The sequence below is a fragment of the Molossus molossus genome, unplaced genomic scaffold, assembly GCF_014108415.1.
Source record: "Molossus molossus isolate mMolMol1 unplaced genomic scaffold, mMolMol1.p scaffold_m16_p_7, whole genome shotgun sequence".
In the NCBI taxonomy this organism is placed as follows: Eukaryota; Metazoa; Chordata; class Mammalia; order Chiroptera; family Molossidae; genus Molossus; species Molossus molossus.
In genome coordinates this window covers 108,263,832-108,288,705 of record NW_023425401.1, presented here as the reverse complement: position 1 = coordinate 108,288,705, position 24,874 = coordinate 108,263,832, and the positions used below count along the sequence as shown (strand labels likewise).

Below are 24,874 nucleotides of genomic sequence, written 5' to 3'. Positions count from 1 at the left end.
CTAAAACAGAAAGGAAAGGAACGCAGCCGGGGCGGGGGAGGGGGCGACAAGATCCCCTGAAACTCATCCCATCTCAGTGGGAAAGCCGAGGGCCTCCATTCTCTGCTCTGCCACTGCCTGATTCCCACCTCGTTCCTGTGGCTTCACACACGCATCCCTCCCACGTTGCCCCCTCCGCCATTCTCACGTGCTCTGGTGAACACAATAGAATGGCGATGTGAAAACATTCTGCTTAACACAGCCATGCTTCTTCCTACAGGCGAGCCAGCAGCCAGCGTGGTGATCACCACCACTCCTCAAGACTCGTGTGACAGCCAGACTCTGGTCCCTAACAAAGGCCTGGGCTGCTCACAGCCATAGGGTCCAAAAAGACAGATGGCCCATGCCCCACCCCCTAGGGGTAGTGGAGCCCTGCACTGTGTCCCCCACCCCACCCCCCGGGGGTACACCAGATGGACAACCATCACCCATGTGCTCCCCTGGACAGCTCCAGACTGCTGCTCTCACAGATACCAGCCTGGCCATCCCCCAGCTCCTGCTCTGCCTGCATCCCCAGGGCTTTGCTCACCTGGGCAACCACTTCCCATGACCAACTCCTCCCATCTCCACGGGGTGGATGGTGATCACCGCCTCCCTCTCCAGAGCACCTTGTGCTGACTGCAGATTGGGATTCAGCACACCTTTGTTTTCCCACTCGGTTGTGAGCTTCAAAGAGCTGACTGTATAGATCGTTCCAAGCTGTGTTCCAAGCAATTTTCCGTGAAGGTCTGCGAACTCAAGGGCAGAGACTGTGGTTGCTATTGACTGGCTCGTGTCCTTCCAAATCCACATTTTGAAGCCCTGACCCCCAATGCGATGGCGTTTGGAGGCAAGGCCTTTGGGAGGCAGTTAGGTGTGGGTGAGGTCGTGAGGGTAGGCTGCTCCTGATTTTAGTGTCTCCATAAGAAGAGGAAGAGACCAGAGCACTGTCTTGGGCTCCTTCTCCCTCCCACCCCCCTACCACCACCATGTGAGGACACAGAGAAAGGTGTTGTTTGCAAGGCAGGAAACAAGCCCTCACTGGGAACCAAGCCGGCCAGCACCTCAATCTTGGACTTCCCAGCCTCCAGACTGTTATTTAAGCCCCCAGTGGGCAGCCCGAGCCTGACACAGTGGTTTATTCATCACAGCATCCCTGAAGTCTGATGCAGTGCCTGTCGCACAGGAGGCTTGATTAGTGGGTCAGCGCTTGGCCGTCCCCTGACCAGGTCAATGGGGTATGCACCTCAGTAATTCTTCACTCTGATGGACTTGGTCCCCACTGTGACCGGAAGCACCCGTTTGTGAGAGAATCCGTCACCCGGGGCCAGTGAGCAGGTATTCTCGTGAGTTTGCTCAGAGGGGAAAATCTGCAATTAGGGCTTATGAACCCCAAGTCTTACCAACACAGCTGTTTGATCTGATCACTGAACATGGGTCATTTGTGGGAAAGAACACAAACTATGGTACAAAAACTCCCCTGCCTGTCTGCAGTGTCTGCCGGCCCTGCCCCTCAGGCACCTGACCCCATGGGCCGCTGTGTTTCTGCAGGTCTGTCCGTGCAGGCAGTGGCTCTCCAACACAGGCATGGTACTCTGGGATGCCTTCCTGGAGGAGGTGGCCTTACTCGAGTTGGTCTCAGGATTTTCTAAGTGGCAGAGAGGAAGAAGCACATGACTCTTGAGACTTCCCCATAGTTGAAGTAGGTTGTGATGAGATCCAAACCTACTGGCTAGGGGGAGGAGCCAGGCAGGCATTACAGGGAGACAGGGGAACACCTAGGACTGGTTGGGTCAGAGAGGGGGCCCGGGAAAACCCTTCTGATGTGGCTTCTGGCTGGTCCTGAGAGTTGAACTCTCCGATGGCACACCCTGCCCAATCGTGAGATTTCATGCAGCGTGGTTTGTGATCAAAGACCTGGACCACAAGTCAGAGCCCTGGCTGAACATTAACCATTACCAGCATTGTGTTCCCCAGTTAAGCTGACTCATCACCTCCACAGGTCTTTTTGTGATACTCCATTAGAACCCCTAACAGATGAAAGGGATTAAACAAAACCTGGAAAGAGGGGTGACCAGAAGCCAAGGTGGACGCAGCAGCTTGTAGGGAAGGATGCACATCTCTGAGTTCAGAGACCCCCACCCCGATAGCCCCTGGGAGGCAGGTAGACAGTGTGTCCTCCTACAGAATCAGCTAGGCCCCCCCTTTTCCTCCCACCTATCTAACCCTGGCACCCCAACACCCACCCTTCTCTACAATTCCCTCCCCCCTGTGCGAAGACACAGCTCCAGGCTACACCTGGGCTGGAACCCTGGGTTTTGTTGTCAGAACCAGGGCTCCAGCTGACCCTGCTTTGGAAAAGCGTGAGGAGTGACCTTTGGGGGCTCCAGGTTAAGTGGAGTATGTGGGAAAAGATAAACTGTGTTGGAAGAGAGGAAAAGAGAACTGGGCATGGGGACTGTCTCTGCTCATGGCCAAAGCTCCCTGTCCTGGGGCAAATGGAACCCTCAGAGCACACACAGACCCAGAGATCGGGAAGAGATGCGTTAAAAAGACAATGACACCATGTGAGATCGTCAATCCTTCATTTTTCTCTTCAGCCACACTGCATGGTAAGGAGCCAAGTCAGTGACAGCCCGTCATCAGGCAGCCGGTCCTGGAGCAGGACCAGCACATTTGGCTCTTCCCTGCTGCAGGAACCTCCCTGAGCCACCAAACCTCAGCTGAGACCACCCCCTTTGTGCCCCAGCCCCTGACCATCACATACCAGTCCTAGGGTCAGGCCAGCATTAACAGCTCCCTGCACAGTGGGGCACTCGAGGTTGAGAAGGACCACAGAATCACTCACTCCTGCCCAGACTATGTATTGAATGGCCATTAAGTTCTGGGCTCTGCTCTTGGCGCTGGGAATATGCTCGCCCCTCACTAGCCAAACTTCTCGCTTTGAGCCTTGGTATCGCTCGGTCTGTGGACTCGCACTGAACAGGCCCTGGCCATCCTAAAGTGCAGCCCGAGTGCGACAGGCCCGTGCTACAGCTGAGCTGTGCAGGCCGCTTCACACCAGGGAGCCTCCCCCAGAGCCCCACAGGCCCTCACCCGGTGCCTGGGTGCCCGGGGAGGAAGTATTCAGCTGGATGCATCCGGACACATCCGGGCTCCAGGGTGAGGAATGTCTGATCCCACCTCCTCCCTCAGCCTACTGGACCTTTTGTGGTCCCACTTTGGGATCCTTCTGGAATTCTGTTCTCCGGCCCTCAGAGCCTTTTGACAGGGTCTTACCCCTAGGGTTCTAACAGCCACCATTCGGGCCATTCCCCACAGGCAGCCCGCAAACACCCCCCCGCGATCCGCTTGGGTCCGTCCAGGGGCACTACAGCGCCTCTCCCTTGACGCTGGAGGCGGGCGCCAGGGCTCCCAGGTGCACGCGCTGGTGCTTGAGCAGGTGCTGCTTCTGGCTGAAGCCGCGGCCGCAGGCGGCGCACAGGTAGGGCCGCTCGCCCGTGTGGTTGCGCCGGTGCCGCGTGAGGTTGGGCTTCTGGCTGAAGCGGCGGCCGCACTCGGGGCAGGAGTAGGGCCGCTCGCCCGTGTGGATGCGCCGGTGGATGGTGAGCGCCGACCACCAGGAGAAGCTCTTGCCGCACTCGCTGCAGATGAACTGCCGCTGCTCCCCCGGCCCCCCCAGGCTCTCCCGCGCGCCGCCCCACCGCACGTCCCCGCATCCCCCGGCCGCCGGGGGGCTGCGCGGTGGCGCCGACCGGCGCGGCGGGGCCTGGGCGCGCGGCTCGGAGCACCCGGGGCGCCGCAGCTGGGCAGTGGTGGCGCCGGCGTGCGCGCGCTGGTGGGCCCGCAGCGCCGCACGGCTGGGGCAGCTCTGGCCGCAGCTGGGGCAGCGTGCCCCCCGGGCGCCTGGCAGGTGCGTACGCTGGTGCTTGAGCAGGTGCTGCTTCTGGCGGAAGCTGCGGCCGCAGTGCGGGCAGGGGTGCGGGCGCTCGCCCGTGTGGTTGCGCAGGTGCCGCGTGAGGTTGGGCTTCTGGCTGAAGCGGCGGCCGCACTCGGGGCAGGAGTAGGGCCGCTCGCCCGTGTGGATGCGCCGGTGGATGTTCAGCGACGACCACCACGTGAAGCTCTTGCCGCACTCGCTGCAGATGAACTGGCGCTGCTCGCCGGGCCCCGTGGCGGCGGCGGCGGGGACAGCAGGCCGGGCCCCCGCCAGGCGCCACCAGTCTTGGCAGAGCCCCAGCCAGGCCCGCTCCGGGAGCCCCCACGGCGGCCCCGGCCGCAGGCGACAGCCCCGGCAGGCCGCAGCTTCCCGGAGCAACTCGAAGAGCCCGGCGCGGGCGCCCTGGCGGTCCCGGGCGTGCGCGCGCTGGTGGACGCGGAGGCCCACCTGGTGGCGGAAGCAGCGCTGGCACTCGGGGCACGGGAAGGTGGCGGGCCGAGAGTGCGTCTTCTGGTGTTTGAGCAGGTGCTGCTTCTGGCTGAAGCGCCTGGCGCACTCGGGGCAGCAGAAGGGCCTCTCGCCCGTGTGCTGCTGCTGGTGGCGCGCCAGGTTGGGCTTCTGGCTGAAGCTCTTGCCGCAGTGGCCACACAGGTATGGCTTCTCCCCGGTGTGGGTGCGCCGGTGCGTCTTCAGGGACGACCACCAGCTGAACCTCTTCCCGCAGTCCAGGCACATGAAATGACCCTCACCGGGAGAGACGGAGGGCCTCAGGGGGCCGGGGGCTGCCCCTGGAACCGGGCCTGCCAGCCCCGCGTCCTTCTCAGTCTCCTCCAGTCCGCCCAAGGATCGGGGCTTCCCCAGGGTCTGGCATGGCGGGAGGCCCAGGGGCTGCTGGAAAATGTTTTCCTTGTCCTTCTTGGAAAGTGCGGCCAGCGGCGCCAGGGTCTGCAGCAGCCACTCTGGCTTCTCTTGCTTGACGTTCATCACCAGCCCATCTCCTACCAGGGGCAAAGGGACAGAGGACCGGGAGTCAGTCATTGCGGGGAGTGAGGGAGAAGATGTGGAGATCAGAACGCGGCAGACAAGACAGGGGAGAGAGGCGAAAGGGGGAAGAGGACCGGGGACAGGACAGAGAGTAGGGGAAGGAAGGACACACAGGAGGGGCAGGTTGGGGTCTGGAGACGGCAGAGGGAAAGATGCAAGAAGGAAAGCCAGGGGAAGCTGCTGTGCCAGGGAAACACCAGCTGCCCTCTGCCCTCCCTGGAGGCCCAGGGGACACCAATCCAGTGAGGTCTTCCCACCTGGACAGCCAGCAGAACATGGCCAAGTTCAAACGTCTTTTTTCTAAAGGTCATGTACTGGGAGCTTGCTAAGGAAGTCTGTTCCAGTCTCTCAGTGGCTGGGTGACCAAGGCCCACGTCACTGCTGGGCCCTGTCCAGGGCGGCAGCCACCGTGTGAGTGCCTCACCTGCTTGTCCTTGGCCATTCAGTACCCTCACTTTTCTTCAACAAAACCAGGCACAAGAAAGTCAGCCAGAAAGGTCTCAGCACCCAGAACAGGTGTCATTTTGTCCTCGTACTAAACCTAGTCCCCTTTACTCCTGAGAGTCCTGCACACGGGGCTGCTCAGGTCTCGAGGGGTGCTTTCGCCTGTGGCTTATGGACATCAGCCTGATGGACAAGATCTGCCACAGACACCAAGTACAGACTTCATGACTCCATTTACATGAAGTTCAAAAGCTGGCAGAACTGACCAATGAGTTAGAAGCCAGGATAAGGCCACCCTTCTAGAGGGCGCAGTGATTGGAAGGGGACAGGAGAGAGTTCTGGGTCATGGCAATGGTCTTTCTTGACCTGGGTGCAGGTTACCCCGGAGTGCTCCTGTCATTGACTTTACAGAGATCACAACCTATGCACCTCCCTGTGCTACACTTCAGTACCAAGTTTACATTCCATACAGTTGGTAAAATGAGCCCAGCTGGTGTGGCTCAGTGGTTGAGCGTCGACCCATGCACCAAGAGGTTGCTGATTCAATTCCCAGGCAAGTCACATGCCCAGGTTGTGGGCCTGATCCCCAGTGGGGGGCATGCAGGAGGCAGCCAGTCGATGTTCTCTCTCATTGATGTTTCCATCTCCCTCTCCCTCTCCTTCTCCCTCTCCCTTCCTCTGTCTCTCTATCAATAAAGAAAAAAATATTGTTGTTTTTTTATTTTTTATTTTATTATTATTTTTTTTAATCCTCACCCAAGGACATTTTTCCATTTTTTGTTCAGGTAGAGTGGGAGGGAGAGAGAGGAATGGAGAGAGAGAGAGAAACATCGACGTGAAAGGGACACATCGAGTGGCTGCCACCCACACGACCCAGGGCCGGGGACAAACTGCAACCGAGGTACATGCCCTTAGCGGGAAACAAACCCGGGTCCCTCTGGACCGCAGGCTGACGCTCTAACCGCTGAGCCAAACTGGCCAGGGCTGTTGTTGTTTTTTTAAAGAGTCGGTAAAATGAAACAGTTGTGAACAGAGAAGGGAGGAGAAGCCCTAAAGAACAGGTTCCGATATTAACAGTGGGTGGTTTTGTGCAATGATAGAAATTAACAAAACCAATTCAAGGGTGAGTAGAAAACATGTCTGTCTAAACAGAAGAGATGAAAAGAGAGCTCAGGTTCTACCTTGAAAACGGGCAACAGGCCACTCACCTATCCGAACAGCTTCTACTAACACTTCAAGGGAAGTGACTAGGGGCGGAAGGGAAGGCGCCCACAAGCTAGCATGATCCAGTGTCCAAATAAGACAGGGGTGAGGTAGGCAGAAGAACATAGGTTTATCGTTCTTGGAAAGTAGATGCAAAGAACAAACACAAAATCATTAACACAGCAACCCCAGAAGTAGTAGAACAGCACAGCATGACCTTGCTGCATGTTCCCCAGACAAGCAGAGATGGCTCAATATCATTCATGGCATTACATTTTAAAAGGAGGAAAAGCTTATCCTATCTCAATAGGTGCAAAAGAAGTCATATAACAAAATTCAACAGCATCTCTGGAGGGAGAGATGGGAGGAGGAGGAAGGCGGGGAGGGGAAGGCAGGCAGGCTGGCTCTCAGCAAAGTAGGAACATGAAACGTTCTTAGATTGACAATGGAGCTAAACTAGAAATTGCAGCAAAGGTTATAACCAAAGACCAAAGAGTAGGAGCCCACTCGAGTTAGCAACAAGAGAATGCCACTGTCACTGCTCCTCTTCAACATGGTCCCTGAGAAACTAGTCACAGCGTATGGGGAAAAAAGAAAAATACATAAACATTAAAAAGGAATGATTGGCCCTGGCCGGTTTGGCTCAGCGGTTAGAGCGTCCGCCTGCGGTCCAGAGAGACCCGGGTTTGGTTCCCGCTAAGGGCATGTACCTCGGTTGCAGTTTGTCCCCGGCCCTGGTTGGTCGTGCGGGTGGCAGCCACTCGATGTTGTCCCTTTCACATCGATGTTTCTCTCTCTCTCTTCCTCTCTCTCCCTCCACTCTGTCTGTACAAAAAATGGAAAAATGTCCTCGGTTAAGGATTAAAAAAAAAGGAATGATTGCCCTGACCAGTGTTTCTCAGTGGTTAGAGCCCTCATTGAAGAGCTGTGGGTTCGACTTCGGGTCAAGGGCATGTACCTGGGTTGCAGGTTCAATCCCTGGCCCCAGTCGGGGTAGTGCAGAAGGAAACCAATCGATGTTCCTCTCCCTCCCTCCCTCCCTCCCTCCCTCCCTCTTTCCCCCCTTCCTCCCTTCTACTCTCTCTGAGGATCAATGGAAAAAAATATCAAGTGAGGATTAACAAAAATAAATAAATATTATAAAGGGGAAACTATCATTTGCTGATAATTATTAACCTAGTACGTGCAAGAGAACCTACTGAGAGAGTATCAGAAATAAGAGTTTCAGCAAGATTGTCAGCTACAGAAACATATGACACTTCATAAAATGGCAATAAAGCTATAAAATAACTGGTAGTAAATCTACTATATATGCAAAACTTATATAAAGAAAACTATTGCCCTGGCTGGTTGCTCAGTGGTTAGAGCATCAGCCCGTGGACCGGAGAGTCACGGGTTTGGTTCCCACTAAGGGCACGTTACCTCGACTGCAGTTTGTCCCCAGCCCCAGATGGGGTTGTGTGGGTGGCGACCACTCAATGTGTCTCTCTCACGTCAATGTTTCTCTCTCTCTCTCTCTTCCCTCCCTCCCTCCCACTCTATCTGAAGATAAGTGCAAAAATGTCCTTGGGTGAGGATAAAAAAATAAAAAAAATAAAACTATTACACTTTATTGAAGGGATAAAGAAAAAGTTCTAGATGAGAAGGAAAGATGTCCTTCACTTGAAAACAAGGTTTAAATTCAGTGTAATCCTGATGAAGTAAATTAGAAAATTTACAACTTGCATAAATCATCCAGAAAATTCTAAAAATGACAAAGGAAGATTTTGGCTTCTACAGCATTAAAAGCTAAAATACTACCGCCACACACCTAGTAGAGTGGCTAAAATCCAAAACACCGACAACACTAAAAGCAGGCAAGGACGAGGAGCAACAGGAGCTCTCATGCATTTGCTGGTGGGAATGCAGCACGGTGCAGCCACTCTGCAAGACAGCTTGGCGGTTTCTCCCCACATCAAACATCCTCTCACCATGTGACCCAACAATCGTGCAACCTGGTATTTACCCAAAGGAGGTGAAAACTTACGTCCACACAAAAACCTGCACACAGATGTTTACAGCAGCTTTATTCACAATTGTTAAAACTTAAAGGAAACCAAGACATCCCTTGGCAGGTGAATGGAGAAATAAACTGTGGCTCATCAGACAATGGAATATTACTCAGCACTAAAAAGAAATGAGGTGTCAAGCCAAGAGAAGACATGGAGGAATGTTCAAAGCACATTCCTAAGGGAAAGAAGCCAACCTGGAAAGGCTCCGTACTGTATGATTCCAACTACATGACATCTGGAAAAGATGGATGTGAGTTGCTGGGTTCCCTGAGGAGACCCTGGAGCTCAGGGACGGTGTGCGTGGATCTGGGACTTCAGTGATCACGGGGCACTTGCCCTTGGGGATCAGGTATTAACTGACACAGGAAACAGGCCTGTTCTGAAACAAAGGCACTGCTCCACAATCACCATAAAAAGGATCATTTAAAATCATTCTAAATGGTTCAGATGAAGTAGAAATGTTTTAAATGGGGAGCTATTGTTTAATGAGTACAGAGCTTCTAGGGGATAAAAAAAAATGTTCTGGAAATAGATAATGGTGGTGATTGTACAACAATGTGAATGTACTTAATGCCACTGAATTGTGATTTAAAATGGTTAAAATGGTAAATTTCATATTATGTCTATTTCACCACAATTTTTTTAAAAAGCATAAAATTAACAAAAAAAAGGGGAAAAGTGCTTAAAAGGGGTAGGCTCTCAATCATCTCAAAACTTTGGCCATCTAGAAAGAGTCACTCCCTAAGCCTGGCTAGCGGGCAGTGGGAGCCAGCAGAGACCCCAAAGTGGGCACGGAGACCCCAGAGCCAGCCTGGAGACCCCAGAGCAGGCACGGAGACCCCAGAGCCAGCCTGGAGACCCCAGAGCAGGCACGGAGACCCCAAAGCCAGCCTGGTGACCCCAGAGCAGGCACGGAGACTCCAGAGCCAACCTGGTGACCCCAGAGCCAGCCTGGTGACCCCAGAGCGGGCACAGAGACCCCAGAGCAGGCACGGAGACTCCAGAGCTGGCCTGGTGACCCCAGAGTGGGCACGGAGACTCCAGAGCTGGCCTGGTGACCCCAGAGTGGGCACGGAGACTCCAGAGCTGGCCTGGTGACCCCAGAGCCGGCATGGAGACCCCAGAGCGGGCACGGAGACCCCAGAGCCAGCCTGGTGACCCCAGAGCCAGCATAGAGACCCCAGAGCCAGCATGGAGACATGGCTACAGCCCAAGGGCGCCCCCAGGCTCTAGGCTGGTGTTTCCACCTCTGCCCTAAGAGCACAGGGCTCCACGGAAGCCGCTGGAGAGTGGAGAGGGGGCCCTGGCAGACTCCACCTTTCACGTAGGAATTAGGGTTCTGCTTCTGAGTTTTCCTGGGGGGAAAATCCTTCTGCTACAATGTCTGCAATCATCTGCCCTAGATTTTACTGCAGTTATGGTAATGTCAGCATACCCCTCTCACACTCTGTCTGTCTGTCTCTCTTTCTCTCTCTCTCTCTCTCTCACACACACACACACACATGAGTGTTCTCAGCATTCAAAGTGACAGCCTGCATGGGTGGGGGGTAGGGACAGACGGGGAAGTACTGATGTCTGCATCGGGACCCAGCGCCAGTGTGGGGTCCCTAGAGCAAGTTGCCTCCTTTCAGCTGGCTGATTTGTTTCCTTTTTTCACCCTTTTGCCTGATCCGTGTCTCTGTCTCAGGTCCGCTGCAATGATTATCAAGGGAGGGAAGGGGTCTGGAGTTGAGGGGCAACTCCCCTGGAGGAGTAGGGAGACAAAGGAACCCGCCAAAGTCACTGTGTCAGTGCCGCGGCACGGTTCCCAGGGACAGACCTACGCCCTGTCCCAGACCAGGGCCACTGTGCAGCTGGCTACCCGGGTGAAGGGCAGCCACACCCGCCAGGGCTGTGACAGAAGCCAGGCCAGAGAGCTGCTCTCGGACACCAGGGGCTGCTCCACCTCAGAAGCAGTGACTCTACGGGACACTTCCCACTCACAGCAGCACCTGCCGGGGCGACACCAAGCCTGACCGCGTTTCCTCACCACGGCCCTAAGCAGGTCTGATACGGACCGCCATCTCGGAGGGACCCCGGGACCTGTGGCCTGTTTGAACCCCTCATCCTACCCAGAGAGCTGGTTCAAGTTTGATTGGCATGTTCTAGCACTTACCAAATACCTCGCTCTCTCTCTCTTGCGCGCGCGTGTGTGTATGTGTGTGTGTGTGTGTGTGTGTGTTCCTTTGCCTGCCCAGTCATGGGGCTGCCCTTTGTCATCTTCTTAGCTCCCGCAGTCTGCCTTTGTTCCATTCTCTGACGACCTTCAATGTCCTACAACTTGACATCCTCTAAGCTGCCGTGAGGGCAGCAACTCCCTGGGCTTCGGAGGGACACACGCGGGGAGGGGCCGAGGCTGGCTGGACTCTTCCCGTCTTCTGTCTTACCTGGGCTGGCGCCAGCCGGGCCGCGCTCCATCCTGGAGGCCCCGCGTCATCAGCACGGCGCTGCGGCTCCCCCTGTGGGTGAGATGGAGCAAAGGAGACAGTCGGCCTGCAGGACAGGGACGCAGGGTCCTGCTGCCCCACAGAACGCGTTCCTTTCTCTAGAGTTTTTCTATCTACATCAGCTGAAATGTGCAGGGTTTTAAATTTTTTTTTCTTATCCTCACCCGAGGACTTTTTTTTCTCTTTTTGCACTTATCTTCAGATAGAGCAGGAGGGCAAGAGGGTGGAAGAGAGAAAGAGAGAGAGAGAGAGAGAGAGAGAGAGAGAGAAACATCAATGTGAGAGAGACACATCGACTGCCACCCACACGACCCCAACCGGGGCCAGGGACAAACTGCAACCGAGGTACGTGCCCTTAGCGGGAACCGAACCTGAGACTCTCTGGTCCGTGGGCTGATGTTCTAACTGCTGAGCCAAACCGGACAGGGCTGCAGGGTTCTTTTTAAAATGCACACATACTGGCTGGCAGGTGAAACTGGCATAATTCCCATTTTATGACGAGGAACCTGAGGTCCGAGAGGGCCACTGACATGCCCCAAGCCACATCGGTGGCTGAAGGGTGGAGCGGGGCAAGATCCCAGGCCTTCTGGCTTCCAGACCACAGCCTCGGGCCAGGCTCTCTGCAGCGGCGGGCAGGGGGCGAAGGATGCTGCACAGGAGAAACTCAGAGGAGTCAGTGGCCTGAGAGGTCTTGCAGACACCCTGGAAGGCAGAACTGTCCCTGCGAAGTCATGGCCCTCCTCTCTCTAAGTCCCCATCTCTCTCCAAACCCTCCCAGGGAGTGCCCCGTGCGAGAACACACGGCCCAGCCCGGCTACTCGGCCACCCGCCTGGGGCTCACCTTGCTGTTTAATGCTCAAGTTAGAACGTGTCCTGATGGAACACGACCCCCGGGACAGGCCATGCTGCCAGGGCAGCGTGGGCTTCGCACTGGCCGCCCCTCTGCACGGGGGCTTCTGCCGCAGGGGTCTGCATGCCCCTCACCGCTTTCAGGGGTCACTTCCTCAGAGCGGCCTTCCCTGGCTACTCTGGGTCAAGTCACAGCCTAGCTCTGCCTCACGTCCCTCCACGGCAGTTTGCACCTGCCGAGCTGCTCACTCGTCCGCTCAGAGCCCGTCAGCCAGGGGACAGGGACTCTTCGTGCCCCCGAGGAAGGCCAGGGATCCGGGAGAGCCCCCACACAGAGAACACCCGATGGCAGCGTGTGGCACTCAGAGGTGGACTGCGGGCAGCCTGGGGTTCATTCTCTCCACCCGGGTGCCATGGACGGGAACCCTGTTTCACAGGCCCGTGCCCCTTAGCCCCCACACTCTTTTTTTTAATTGTTACTCAAGGACATTTATTCATTTATCTTCAGATAGAGCAGGAGGGAGAGAGAAAGAGAAACATCGACTAGTTGCCACCCACACGACCCCAAACGGGGCCGGGGACAAGCTGCAACCGAGGTACATGCCCTTAGCAGGAACCGAACCCAGGACTCTCCAGTCCACAGGCCGATGCTCCAACTGCTGAGCCAAACTGGCCAGGGCGGCCCCCACACTCAAGAGCCCCAGCGGGTACCGCGCTCTCAGCCCAGCTCCAGCAGCTGCTGCCCAGGGGCTTTGCTAGCCGCCAGCTGGGGCTTCCTCCAGGGCACCTCGGCGCAGACAGTCACCGCAGACCCCATCTGGGCTTGCTCTCTACCTGGGGCCCTCAAGAGCCCCCTTCTGAGGGGTCCCCCCCTTCCAAGGTCTCTTTCCCAGGCTGGGAATCTCGACCTTGCCAAGAGAGGTAAAGGAGGGGGGCAGGAGATAAGGGTAAATACGAATCTAAAATATAGAAAAATATTTTTCCCTACGCAGAAAGGGAAAGCGACCCTGCCCTTTCTTTAGGAGCATTTCTTTCTTTAGTTTAAAATATGTTTTCTATTGATTTTAGAGGGAAAGGGAGAGAGAGAAACATCGGTCGGCTGCCTCCTGCACACCCCCCACTGGGATCCAGCCCAAAACCCAGGCATGTGTCCTGACCGGGAATCAAACCGGGACCTCTTGGTGCGTGGGACAACGCTCGCCCACTGAGTCACACCGGCCGGGCTCAGAGCATTCCTTTAGAAAACTTCTAATAAGAAGTTCTTCTTCTGTCCTGGCCAGTTTTGCTCAGCGGTTAGAGCATCGGCCTGCGGTCTGGAGAGACCCGGTTCGGTTCCCGCTAAGGGCACGTACTTCGGTTGCAGTTTGTCCCCGGCCCTGGTTGGTCGTGCGGGTGGCAGCCACTCGATGTGTCCCTTCACGTCGATGTTTCTCTCTCTCTCTCCCTCCCACTCTATCTGTACAAAAAATGGAAAAATATCCTCGGGTGAGGATAAAAAATAAATAAATAAATAAATAAATAAATAAATAAATAAATAAAAGAAGTTCTTCTTCTGTCTCTTTGAGATGTATGTAAATCATTTTAAAAACAAAATAAGCCTCTTGCCAGCTTTATAACCTAGGACTGTCTCTCTCAGGGACCTGGGAGCCACCACTTTGAGATGTATCAAGGGAGATGGGGCCCTGTCCCCCAGTCCCCATGGGAGGGTGGAACCCTAACCTGAGTGGACACCTGGCTCCAAGCTGCAAAACTACCTCCAGTCACTAAGACATGAGAGGTGTGGTTTTCCTCTGGGTCAGCCCTTAGCAAACACAGGTGGTTACTCCGGTTCCCAGGTGCACCCAGGAAGAACTCTGTGTGGCAAATGGCCAAGTCCCCTCACCCGAGGACGAGTGGCAGTTTCTCTGGGGACATGAGTGTGACGGGAGACGTCTGTCTCGGCAAGCTCCTGGCGGGCTGCCTGGCGTGTGCCCCTCGTGCGGGCGCGATGCGTGCTCAGTAGTGAAGAAGGCAAACCTGTCGCTTCCCTCCAACTTCTGCGAGGAGCTTTTCCGGGTGGGCAGGCGATTTTGGTGGGTTTCTTTTGGTGGTGGTGGTGGTGATGTGTGTTTTTTAAATATTTTTCTTTATTGAGTTTAGAAAGAGGAAGGGAGAGATACAAACATCAATGAGAGAGAATATGCCCCCTACTGGGCATCAGCCAGAAACCTGGGCATGTGCCCCTGATGGAAAATGGAACCAGCTACCTCTTGGTGCATAGGTCAAAGTTCAACCACTGAGCCACACCAGCCGGGCTGATTTTGTTTTTAATTCTACTTCCCCAGCAGGGTGTACTGCGTGCTCCTAGTGCGGTACATCGACACGAAAACCTGCCTGTGGTGTGGAGAAAGGGGAGTCCTGGGAAGAGGGAGGAAAGGCCACGGTAGGGGCCCTGATGGGCTGTGTCCCACACCTCTCACCAATGTCCACCTCAGGGGACCAGCGAAGAGGGAGGCCACCTAAACTCGGGGAAACTCAGACAGGGGGCTGGAGCCACAGTCCAGGTTGAAGATGGAGGGTGGGGCTTGGCCTCATTCACAAAACCCTAACACAACACGAGAGGCCCCTTGACCATCAAGTCTGTCCTCCGTGACCCACTGTGTCTTCCCAGAGGTGTTAGGACCTAAAAATCGCCTCGGGTGGCAGAAAAGCTTCAATTCTCGGTGAACAATTCGCTGAATCACCAGGCGGCCCCTCCGGCATCCCTGGGTCCGTCCGTCCGTCTCATCACACCCAGGCTCACAAGGGCGCGTGGTCCAGGTAAGACGGACGTGGACAGTAAAGGAAGGGACCCTCGTGGGCCCCAGGGGGAGAAAGAATGAGAGGGCAGGGGTAGGAGGAGAGGCACAGAGGTACTGAGCATCCCATCTGTGCTCAGGTGGGATGTCTGGAAAACGGGCCAGCGGGCCTGAGAGCCAAACCCAGCAAAGTCCCTCCTCGTGGCCACGTCTCCCCAGGTCAGCAGGCCGCCAGGTCCACCCGCCCAAGCACTGCCTTTCCATCCTTCTCTCTTATTCTGCCACCCGCCAGTCTTGCGCCACCTGAGAGATGCCCAGAGTCCATCCAGCAGGCTGCCTGGCAAAACGCCCCAGCCAGAACCCAGGAGGCAGTGCCCTCCCGGGTCTGAAGGCCGCTCGGCCCTGACCCCAGGCTCCAGTGTCCTTTCCCTGCCCACCAGCAAGTTCTGTGGAGAGCAGGACTCAGGACAGGACCCTGATCACCATCCCCTTCCCAGCCCCCGGCTCCGGGACCAACCCTCCCCACGTGGGGTCAGGCTGCAGTTGGGATGACAGCCCCTCAACCGGAAGGCCCCGGCTGGGGCAGCTGCCATGGCAACTGCCAGACCACACAAAGCGGGAATTGTGGCCTGTGGCAGGTGGTGAGGGCTGGGACAGGGAAGGTAACAAAGGAGCTTTGGTCTTAGCAGAAACTTGGGGCAGGAGGCGGGCGACGGCAGCTGGGATGGAGAAAGGCCACAGCACAGGGACGTGTCGCCTCCCCACAGCCACCCAAGCGAGACCCCTGGAACTTCTCCCCCGGCCAAGCACATCCCTCCAGACTCAGGCCCCAGATGGGAAGAAGTGGAGGTGGAGCAGGGACTGGCACATGCCCTGCACCGGGAGCTGAGACTCTGAGGGCGGCATCTCCCTGAACCCCAGCCAAAGGCCCGGCTCCTAGGCCCTGCTCAGCCATGAGCCCCCACCCAGGGCTGTCCCCACAGGAAGCCACAGGCAGGGGACGGCCAGGGGACAATCTTCCCCAGGTACCACACCACATCAAGCTGACCTTCCTCTGCCCCTCAGTCACTACCCTGTTGGAGCTGGCATGCTCCCCAGCCCTCAGCCGGGGTGACCCACCTGGCCCTCGGTGCCTTGCCCACCCGGCCCACCCTATCCTCTGCACGTGCTCTGGTCTGGCTGGCCCGCTCCCCGCCCTACTTCCTCAGTGGCCCCGGTTTCCGGCCAGCCAGCCCGCTCGCCCTCTCCTAGCTGATCCGCCAGGAGAGCTCACAGGTCAGACCCCCAGAGCACCGGGCCTGACTGTCGGGCTGTTGTCTCAGACGCTCCCCGGTGCAGGGTTCTGCTCTGCCGCAGGTACCAGGGAAGTGGAGGGGCTTCCCTGGTCACCGAGGCCGAGCTGGCTATGGGAAGACGCCACAGGGACAGGGAGAAGTGCCACCTGCTGAGCACTGGCCGTGTGCCCAGCACGTAGCAAGCATGGCGCACGTCACCCTGCGCAGCCTTTGGTCACAGAGCCACGCTGTTGGCTCGAGGATGCCCAGCTAGTGGCACTGCGGCCAGGACCAAGCTGGACTCCTGGACCCTCGTCCTCAGGAGTCTGGGCTCTATACCCACCTGTGGTTATTTGAGTTTCTCTAAACTAAACTAAAAATGCAGATTCTCAGCCACAGTGGCCACATTTCGAGTCCTCGACAGCCATGTGCGGTGAGAGCTACACGTCCACGTCCACGGAGCTGTCAGTGGCCTTGCAACAGACCGTGAGCTGCTTGGGGCAAGGGCCTGGCCTGCACCAGGTGCTCAGTTCATTGTGAACGTGGGAGTGAATGAAACGAAGGGAGAGCGGAGGAGGGGTTCCACTGGCCCGGAGTCCATCACAACAAACACCTCAGGAGGAGTCACGGTGCTCTCTGCCCGGGAAAATGACTTCAGTGATTATCAGTGGCTGTCGCATTTAAAACAGACAATCGATCACAGGCCGTGAGAAGAAACACTTTAGACACTAAATCACACACAAACACACCCAGAGACATCCATGTCTAACAGCGAACGCAGCTAAGAAGACAAAGGCCAAAGGTGCACGAATACAGAGACACGCACACATGAGAACACCGCACAGCTGTGTGCCCAAGTCCAGGAAACCGAGGAATTCACAACCCACAGACCCACAGACCCACAGACCCACAGACCCACAGACCCAGCGCGCCGTGAACCAGGGCAGCACAGCGCACTGGCGGAAACAGACGCAACCTCCGCCACAGAGCCCCGCCCCCCGCGCGCACGTGGCCTTGACCATCCCAAGCTGCCCACGGCTCCAAGGTACGGACTCGGAGGCAGGAAGTGGGAAGGGGAGCGAAGCGCCCACAGTGAGCCAGGAAGCTGCTAGCAGAGATCACAAGTAGTGTGATGGGGACAGTCACCTGCTGGCTCACCTGTGCTGGGGAGAGGGGCAGCATGAGGCCAGTGAGGCTGCAGCTGGCGCGGGGGAGCTGGGGGGACAGAAAGCCCTAGAAAGAGAATGAGGCTCTGGCCGGCAAGCCCAGTGCAGCATGGGACCCTCCCCAGTCAGACCTGCAGGAGTCCAGCCCAGGAGGCGGCCACAGGCCCTTCCCGGCTTCCGTGAACCTGAGCCCCCAGGTCTGGCTCCTCAGCCCAGTCTCCCCTCCAAGGGAAGGCTGGGAGTCAGCTCCAGCCCACCTGTCCGTGGCAAGTCCCTTTGCCTCCAGCCCAGGTTCCTGGTGGTGAAGGTGACTGAAAATACCTATTCCACGGGTTGGTCCGGAGCATCAGCTGAGCAGCCTGGAAACACTGTACCTTCTGAACCCTACACCTGGCTGTCTTTTCTCTCCCATTACCGCGGTCTGAGAACAGTCCACGCCCACATTTTCTAAATCATCTCCAAACGCCCCCTCTTCCTGCCGCTCACTCTTCCTAAACACTAACTCCAAGCAGCTGCAGGACCTTCGGAAACCCCAGGGTCCACACAGTGACCCGGACTCTGCCGCCAGGTGAGCTGGCCTCGCAGGAGGACGAGGGCATGGGCCGTTTCCAGAGGCGGCAAGTGTGCGGAGGTGTACTTCCCAGAGGTGCTGCGGCCACGGCGGCCCACTGGCCCCTGGACAGCCCTAGCCAGGCTGGCTCGGCCTTGGCGGGGAGGAGGTGCTCCTCTGGGCCCGGTGGGGTGCCTAACCCAGTGGGCAGCGGGGCTGGGGGCCTGAGTGCCAGGCAGGGTGCCTGAACTGGAAACCTTAGAAGCTCCTGCTGGCCTGAGACTCAAAGGCTCAGCTCAGGTGGGCCCCAGTGGCCTCACACCCCCACTTGGCTGGGGGGAGGGAACCAGGACAGCCTAGTTTCCCAGCCCTACGGAGGCCACACCAGCATGGGGCCCGTCCCCTGGGGTTTGCTCTGGCTAGCCACTGGACAGTCAGCTCCTCTCCAGGCATCAGTCTCCTCTCCCTGGACCCACCAGACCTCACACCTTCCTCTCACCCAGAGTTTAGGACCAAGGAGGACACACAAACCAATCACTAAATGGCTTTAAGATCTTCTCAGAAATGCAGGGCAAGTGCGCCTGGGCCCTGCCCACAGACAGACAAGCAGGCCCAGAGGTCCTGCCAGGCAGGTGAGCACCACCTCCACCTAAAGGCCGGACTCCACCCCACGCCCAGCATCCTTCCACGACTCCCACAAGGGCTCCCCAGCCCCTCCAGGGTCCCTGCCCACTCTTTCTCTCTGCCCCTCAAGACCACCTCCCTCAGCACTCACTCAGCCCTGGTACACCCCCATCATGACCCTTCTTCCAAGCCCTCCCAGCGTCTTCACTCCAGCATCTTCACTGTGGTCCCCAGTCCCAGGAGAGGAGACAAAGGTGAGGAGCAAGGGGGAAGGACAGGCCATGCATCCTCCCACAGAAAGACCATGCCGTACGGAGGAGGCCCAGGATGGGGTGGAGGGGCTTAAAGCTTGGGATGGGATTTGTTTCTGGTTAGCCATGTGACCTAGGGCCAGCCTCTTTTCTTCTCTGGGCCTCAGTTTCCCCATCTGCACATGCAAAGAATGCTTGTTCCTGTGTGTAGAATTGTTACATCAAATGGGGGGAGAGTTTGAAAAGACTGAAAAATGTTCACAAGGTGCAAGATGAATGTTTTAGGTCACTGCTGTCGCCACATCCCCTCACCTTGTAAGAACTGTGCTACAGGGTTTCCCCAGTAGGAAGAGCCCCATTTAGTGACCTCAGTTTGCACCCACCAGCCTTCGCTGGGAACCAGGTCAATAGACAGCCATGCCTGCCCACCTCCCGGAGGTCCCTGATACGACTCCAAGCCAACCTCTGTGGCACCTGCTTCCAGGACTTCTGCCTCCACTTTCCTTACATGCATACCTTTGCTGGGACTGTCCCACCTCCACCTCGCTGCCCCTACACCTGCCCCATATCTGTGGCATCCGCATTCCAGTCTCCTTTTAGAGGAGAGAGCAGCACCCACACATTCCTCCACCCCAAGTCCAGGACTCAGGAGCCTGCCAAGGCCTGGGATCCCCATCACCTGATCTGAAGGCCAGGGACCAAAACTAACTGCTCACATTTCAATCTGTAAACACTTTTCTAGTCTTTGTTGCATTGAAAGGAGCTTGGGAAAAGGAGGAAGTGTTTCCCTTGTCAGATGAGGAAAGCGAGGCCCAGAGGTGACATTCTCTGCCTCAGAGAAAGATGCCTCCTTCTGCACACCCTGACCATGCTCTTCCCTCCAGGCCACTCGGTCCTGGGAAACCTTGGCGTCCTCAGCTGAACCCTCTCCAGGGGCCAATGCATGGGCCAGACCACCTCCACCATGCTCTGCACTTGGCTCTGGACCTCACTTGCCTTCCCAGGGGTAACAATGGGTCTTATTTTTTTTTAATCCTCACCCGAGGACTCTTTTTTTTTTTTTTTTTTTTTTTTGCATTTATCTTCAGATAGAGTGGGAGGGAGAGAGGGAGGAAGAGAGAGAGAGAAGCATGGATGTGAGAGAGACACATCAAGTGGTTGCCACCCACATGACCCCAACCGGGGCCGGGAACAAACTGCAACCGAGGTACGTGCCCTTAGCGGGAACTGAACCCGGGACTCTCTGGGCTGCGGGCTGATGCTCTAACCGCTGAGCCAAACCAGCCAGGGCAACAATGGGTCTTCATTTCCCAAATGCCACCACCGCTGTCACAGAGCACAAACCCCACAGTGCAAGGTCACTAAGTGGAACCCAGGCTATGCTTCACGCCTCCAGACCTCCTACTGCCGCTGCCTTAGTTCAAGCCTCACCACTTCTCCCCTGAACACTGCATCGGTTTTATGGCTCATCTTGCCCCTCTAATCCATCCACCACCCAGAACGCAAAGCAATTTTCCTAAAATTACAATTTGGACATGTTTCTACTTTGCTCAAAATACTTCAGTGGGTCCTCAACACTTTCAGGCTCAGCTGAAAATGTCTTGGCAAGACCATTTAAAATCTGGCCTCTGCTCACCTCTCCTCACTGAACCCCAACCTGCCCCACTCTGCAGCCCCCTGACCTTGCCGTGTCATGGCACGTCTGTGACCAGTCCTGGAATACTCTTGCCCAGCTCTTCCCTGTCCAGCCCGGATCAAGGATCACTGTGATGAGGAAGGTTTGGGGATGTCAGGCTCAGTTGGGGGCTCTTCTGTTTAACCTGTGCACCCACCCAACATCATCCACATGGTATAATAATATTTCGTCAGCCTCCACAAGACTGAAAACATCTCTCTCCAGCACCCAGCACAAAGTCCCCTGTGCTGACAAACCAGATAACAATTTTAATAAAGGAACATTTAAATAAAAGAAAATTAAGTCCAAAACAGATTACAGAATCACAGAACCTTAGAGTTGCCTGGAGACTAGTACCCTCCAATCTCTTCATTTTACAGATGCACACAGGGACCCTAAAAGAGCAGCCTAGACGTTTCCCACCCCTGTGCTCCCCCTACCCCCAACCTCTGGGGCTTTGACCACACCCAACCCAGGCTCTGGCTGACCAAGACCCAACTCCAGGCTCTGCCCAAAGGGCTGCAGGGGACATCATTGCAATGTCCTCCACCGTTACAGGGGAAGAAGCCCCCAGCCCCTACCCCATCCCCACTGAAATCTTGGCTCCTGTGCCCATTTTCCTGGAATGGAGGTTTCCGGGAGACCCCTACACACACACTTCCCATTTCTGTGGGGCTTCCCTCTCATTGTTCTCACCCCAACGGTATCCCCACTCATTTAATGATTTATTGGGCACCCACGTGTCACTCTGCTGGGAGCACTGGGGCTCCTGCCCTCCAGAAGCTGGGTCTTCCTGGGAGACTGTCACAGCTCCTGCACATCAGGACAGTCCTGCGCTCTCCACCCGGTTCCTCCCGCTGTCACCCGCCCCTCCCGGCTCTGTGTCCCGTCTGCAGTCCCTCCCACGCACGATGGGCCCGTCCCCACGGGCTGAGTGGAAGTGGGGAAAGTTCGAGGCCGGAGCGCCGGGGACTCAAGGGACCCCGAGGCCGCCTCCAGCCCGGGGATGGGTGGAGGCGGCGCGGGAGAAGGGGGCCGGGCGCGGCCCCACAGCACGGTCTGTCCCTCCGCACGCCCCTCCCCGCCGGGATTCAGAAGGGCTCGGAGGGAGGGGACGGGAATAAATACCTTTGACTTTGAGGCTAAGGTTAACGGGAACTGCCACCCGGGGCGACTTGGGCACTGGGCTCCCGGCCCCGCCAGACCCCGGGCAGGGGGACGGGCGCGAGCCCCTGATTGGCTGGCGGGCCTAGCCGTCCCCAGGGCCACCCCGCCGTCTGATTGGCTACGCTGCTCAGATGACCATCTTGGCCCTATCGGAGAAGCCCGCGGGGCGGCCCCTTTGTTCTCAGGAGCCAATAGCCGAGGTAGGCGGGCTGACCTCGCTTCCCTGGGGCCTCGCGGGGCCCAGCGCACTGTTAGAGCGCTGGCCTTGGGGCACCGGACCCTGTCCCCAGCTTCGAGGGGAGGAGGGGCAGGGGTGAGGCCAAGCTGTGACGGACGGGAATCCCCTCCGCTCCGACTAGCATGTAACATGGTGCATGTAACATGGTGTAGCATGGTGGTGGATCTCCGCACCACGGCACACCAGGTGTTAGGATGAGACGTGCGTGTCTCATGTGACAGGAGAGAAATCGCCCTCCGCACCCGCGGGGCCCTGCACGCCGTGGGCGCGTGACAAGCGATCCCTGGGTCTCTACAGACTCAGACATCAACCTAACTCAAGAGACAGCGACCTGCGAATAGAGGCAGGGTCCAGATGGCCAAGGAGGGTCTTTCTGTTCCCAGAAACCTTCAGGAAGAATGTGTTCCTTTGGGTTGTGGACAAAAAGGGGCCACATGCTAACCTGACAAGCTCAGGAAAGGCCTGGGTGGCGGCCTTGCAAACCCAAAGACCTAAAGTAACCACAAAGAATGGCCTGAAATTAAAACTTTTTAACTAAAAACACTTGAAGGCAGGTAGCCTTGTGCTAGGCCAGTATCTCCCCTGACAACTTTCACCTTAATTAAGCCTATTGTCTTTTTGCATCTGATAGCTACCTTTGAAATGTCAGGGTAATTTCCTTTTTCCAAACCCCTGGGGGCACAACTAATACACCAAGGTGGAGAACACAAATCCCCTCATTGTAATTATTATCATGTTAATTGTTGACTGTTAACTATCTGTACCCACCTAGGTAAAAAAAAAAAAAAAGCTATCATTTTGCTTTCTCCCGCCTCCCTAATCCATCACCAATGGATTTCGTGTAACTCACTACATGATTGTAATATACAAAATAAGGTGCCAAACTGCCATTCTCAATCCATTCAGGTTTTGCTTCCCGGAAATTGTGGACAGTTTTTGGCTCAAGGAAACGCACAAAAGGAGGTTCATACAAACCGAAGCTGGGCTCTCTGAGACTTCCTACAAACCTCACTGCTCAGCCACTGGACTATATTCTAATTAATGTCAGCAGCTGCCCTTGAAGCATTTGCCATGGGCCCAGCTGCTGTTTAGCCTCCTCACACAACAGAAACTAATGACCGGGATTCTAGTAGTTTAAAGAGTTGCATACACACCTTACTGGATTTTTGCGGGACCCAAGTTGGTTCTGTCGTCTATAGAAGCATTTGTAAAGTAACCCTATGCAGAAGCCAGGCATCACTAAACCATCAGCTCTTTAGAGTCCTATTCATCTCTTCATTTTCTCCATCACCTAGCAAAGGCTTGTGGATTCGCGCTCCCGTTCCAGATCTGCCACTGTCCCTCTCTGGTCCTGTTTCCTCCTCTACAGAGTGAGAGATTTCCTCCAGGTTGACATTTCATGACCAAGGTTATCTCAAGGGTAGAAAGATTGAAGCAGAACTGGGGTCCTATTTCCATAAAGTAAAAATGGGGGAGGCTCTATGTGCATTATCTCCAAATGCACAGAACACATTTCTGAAAGGACACCACCTTCCAATTCCGGACACGGAGTAAAGCGAAACGCTATGGAGGGTGCAGCGTGGATGGGATGAAAGACTTGGACATTAAAAAATACATCTACACCCTGGCTGGTTTGGCTCAGCCATTGGAGCATGGGCCTGCGGACCAGAGAGTCCCCGATTCGGTTCCCGCTAGGCGCACATTCCAAAAAATAAATAAATAAATAAAAAATACATCTAAGTATATCTGCCTTGCTTAATTTTGACATGAGAATTGAATACTTCTGTCATTGTAGAAGAAAAAGGGAAAAGAGGACTCCTTAGGACAGAAGGGCAGCTCCTGCCAGCAGAGCACTGACCATCCAACCCAGGTAGTTCCTCTCTGGACAGCATGTGCCATGTTGAGCAAGGGCTTGGCACCCACTGGGCCCCCTGCGGGACTCAGGAACTATGGGCAAGTTAGCTCTTTCCTGCCTTACCAGTCCCCTCAAGGCCACTTCTGCGGTTTTCCCTGACCCTTGGTCCTCTCCTCACCATCTCTACCCAAAAGCAGTGGCCAGCATAGCAGTAGAGGACCCGTCAACACCTGCCTTCCCCACACACCAGGTATTTCCTCTGAAGGTGATTTTTTTAAAAAGTCAGGCCCCTGATCAGATTCCCTCTCCCTCATCCTTTTCTCTGACACTCCCCCTAATAGTAACCCTATATGCCTGAGGAACTACCTCCTGCTCCCTGACCGTCACCCCAACATCTACCTACTTTCCTGATACCACCCCCACCCCACCCCCATTAAGCACTCCTCCCTTCCCCTGAAGTCCTCAGCTCCCTAGACATATTTAAGTAAGGCTTTCCTGATACAATGCCCCCAGGCTCTGAAAGCTAATTTGTCATCAACTACAGACTTTTAAGTGGCCCCATAATGCCACAAGCCAATAGGAAGCAGTGAAGCTACCTGCTTCCTCCCTGCACCCCTGGAGCCCCATGCACTCGTCTACCTTGCTCTACTGTTTGTGTACACAGATATGTCCACCTCAGTTAGGCCTCCTAAGGGGAAGGATTGGGGCTTATCTTTCTAAGCCCTCTGTCTGTTTCCATCCCGACATCAAGCACACAGTAAGCAATGAATACTTAGCTCCACCAAAAGCAGCAGCACGCTCCATGACAGAGGTCCAAGCACAGGTTTCAGGAGTCGACACCTCTGGCAATTACATGACATGACTTTGAACAAATGTGTTCATCTGTAATAGAAGAGTACTTACCACACGAGGATTATGTGAACACTTCTTTGCAAGATGCAATTCACATAAACAAGTCATGGCTGTTATTATTATGCAAGACTATGCCAGGTGCCGGTGACCTGTGCAGAAATTACTAAGACTGGCAGGAAAAGGGCCTATTGACTGCCTATTGTCAAAAATAGGCAGTTACAGCCTGGCCGGTATGGCTCAGTGGTTGAGCATTGAACCATGCACCAAGAGGTCGTCAGTTCAATTCCCGGTCAGGGCACATGCCCAGGTTGTGGGCCCAATCCCCATGGGGGGCATGCAGGAGGCGGCCAATCGATGTTCTCTCTCATTGATGTTTCTATCTCTGTCTTCCTCTCCCTTCATCTCTCTCT

General features: G+C 55.8%; 1 protein-coding gene across 1 annotated transcript; it reads right to left on the bottom strand.

Annotated features, from left to right (window-relative positions):
* Nucleotides 1–2,658: 2,658 nt before the first annotated feature.
* On the bottom strand, nt 2,659–21,541 carry ZNF775 (zinc finger protein 775). The gene is made up of 3 exons (XM_036247174.1): nt 21,481–21,541; nt 11,127–11,198; nt 2,659–4,956 (listed from the first exon to the last, which is right to left on the bottom strand). Exons 2-3 carry the CDS (start codon nt 11,155–11,157, stop codon nt 3,389–3,391), a joined length of 1,599 nt encoding a protein of 532 aa, XP_036103067.1. The 5' UTR covers nt 11,158–11,198; nt 21,481–21,541; the 3' UTR covers nt 2,659–3,388.
* Nucleotides 21,542–24,874: the final 3,333 nt, after the last annotated feature.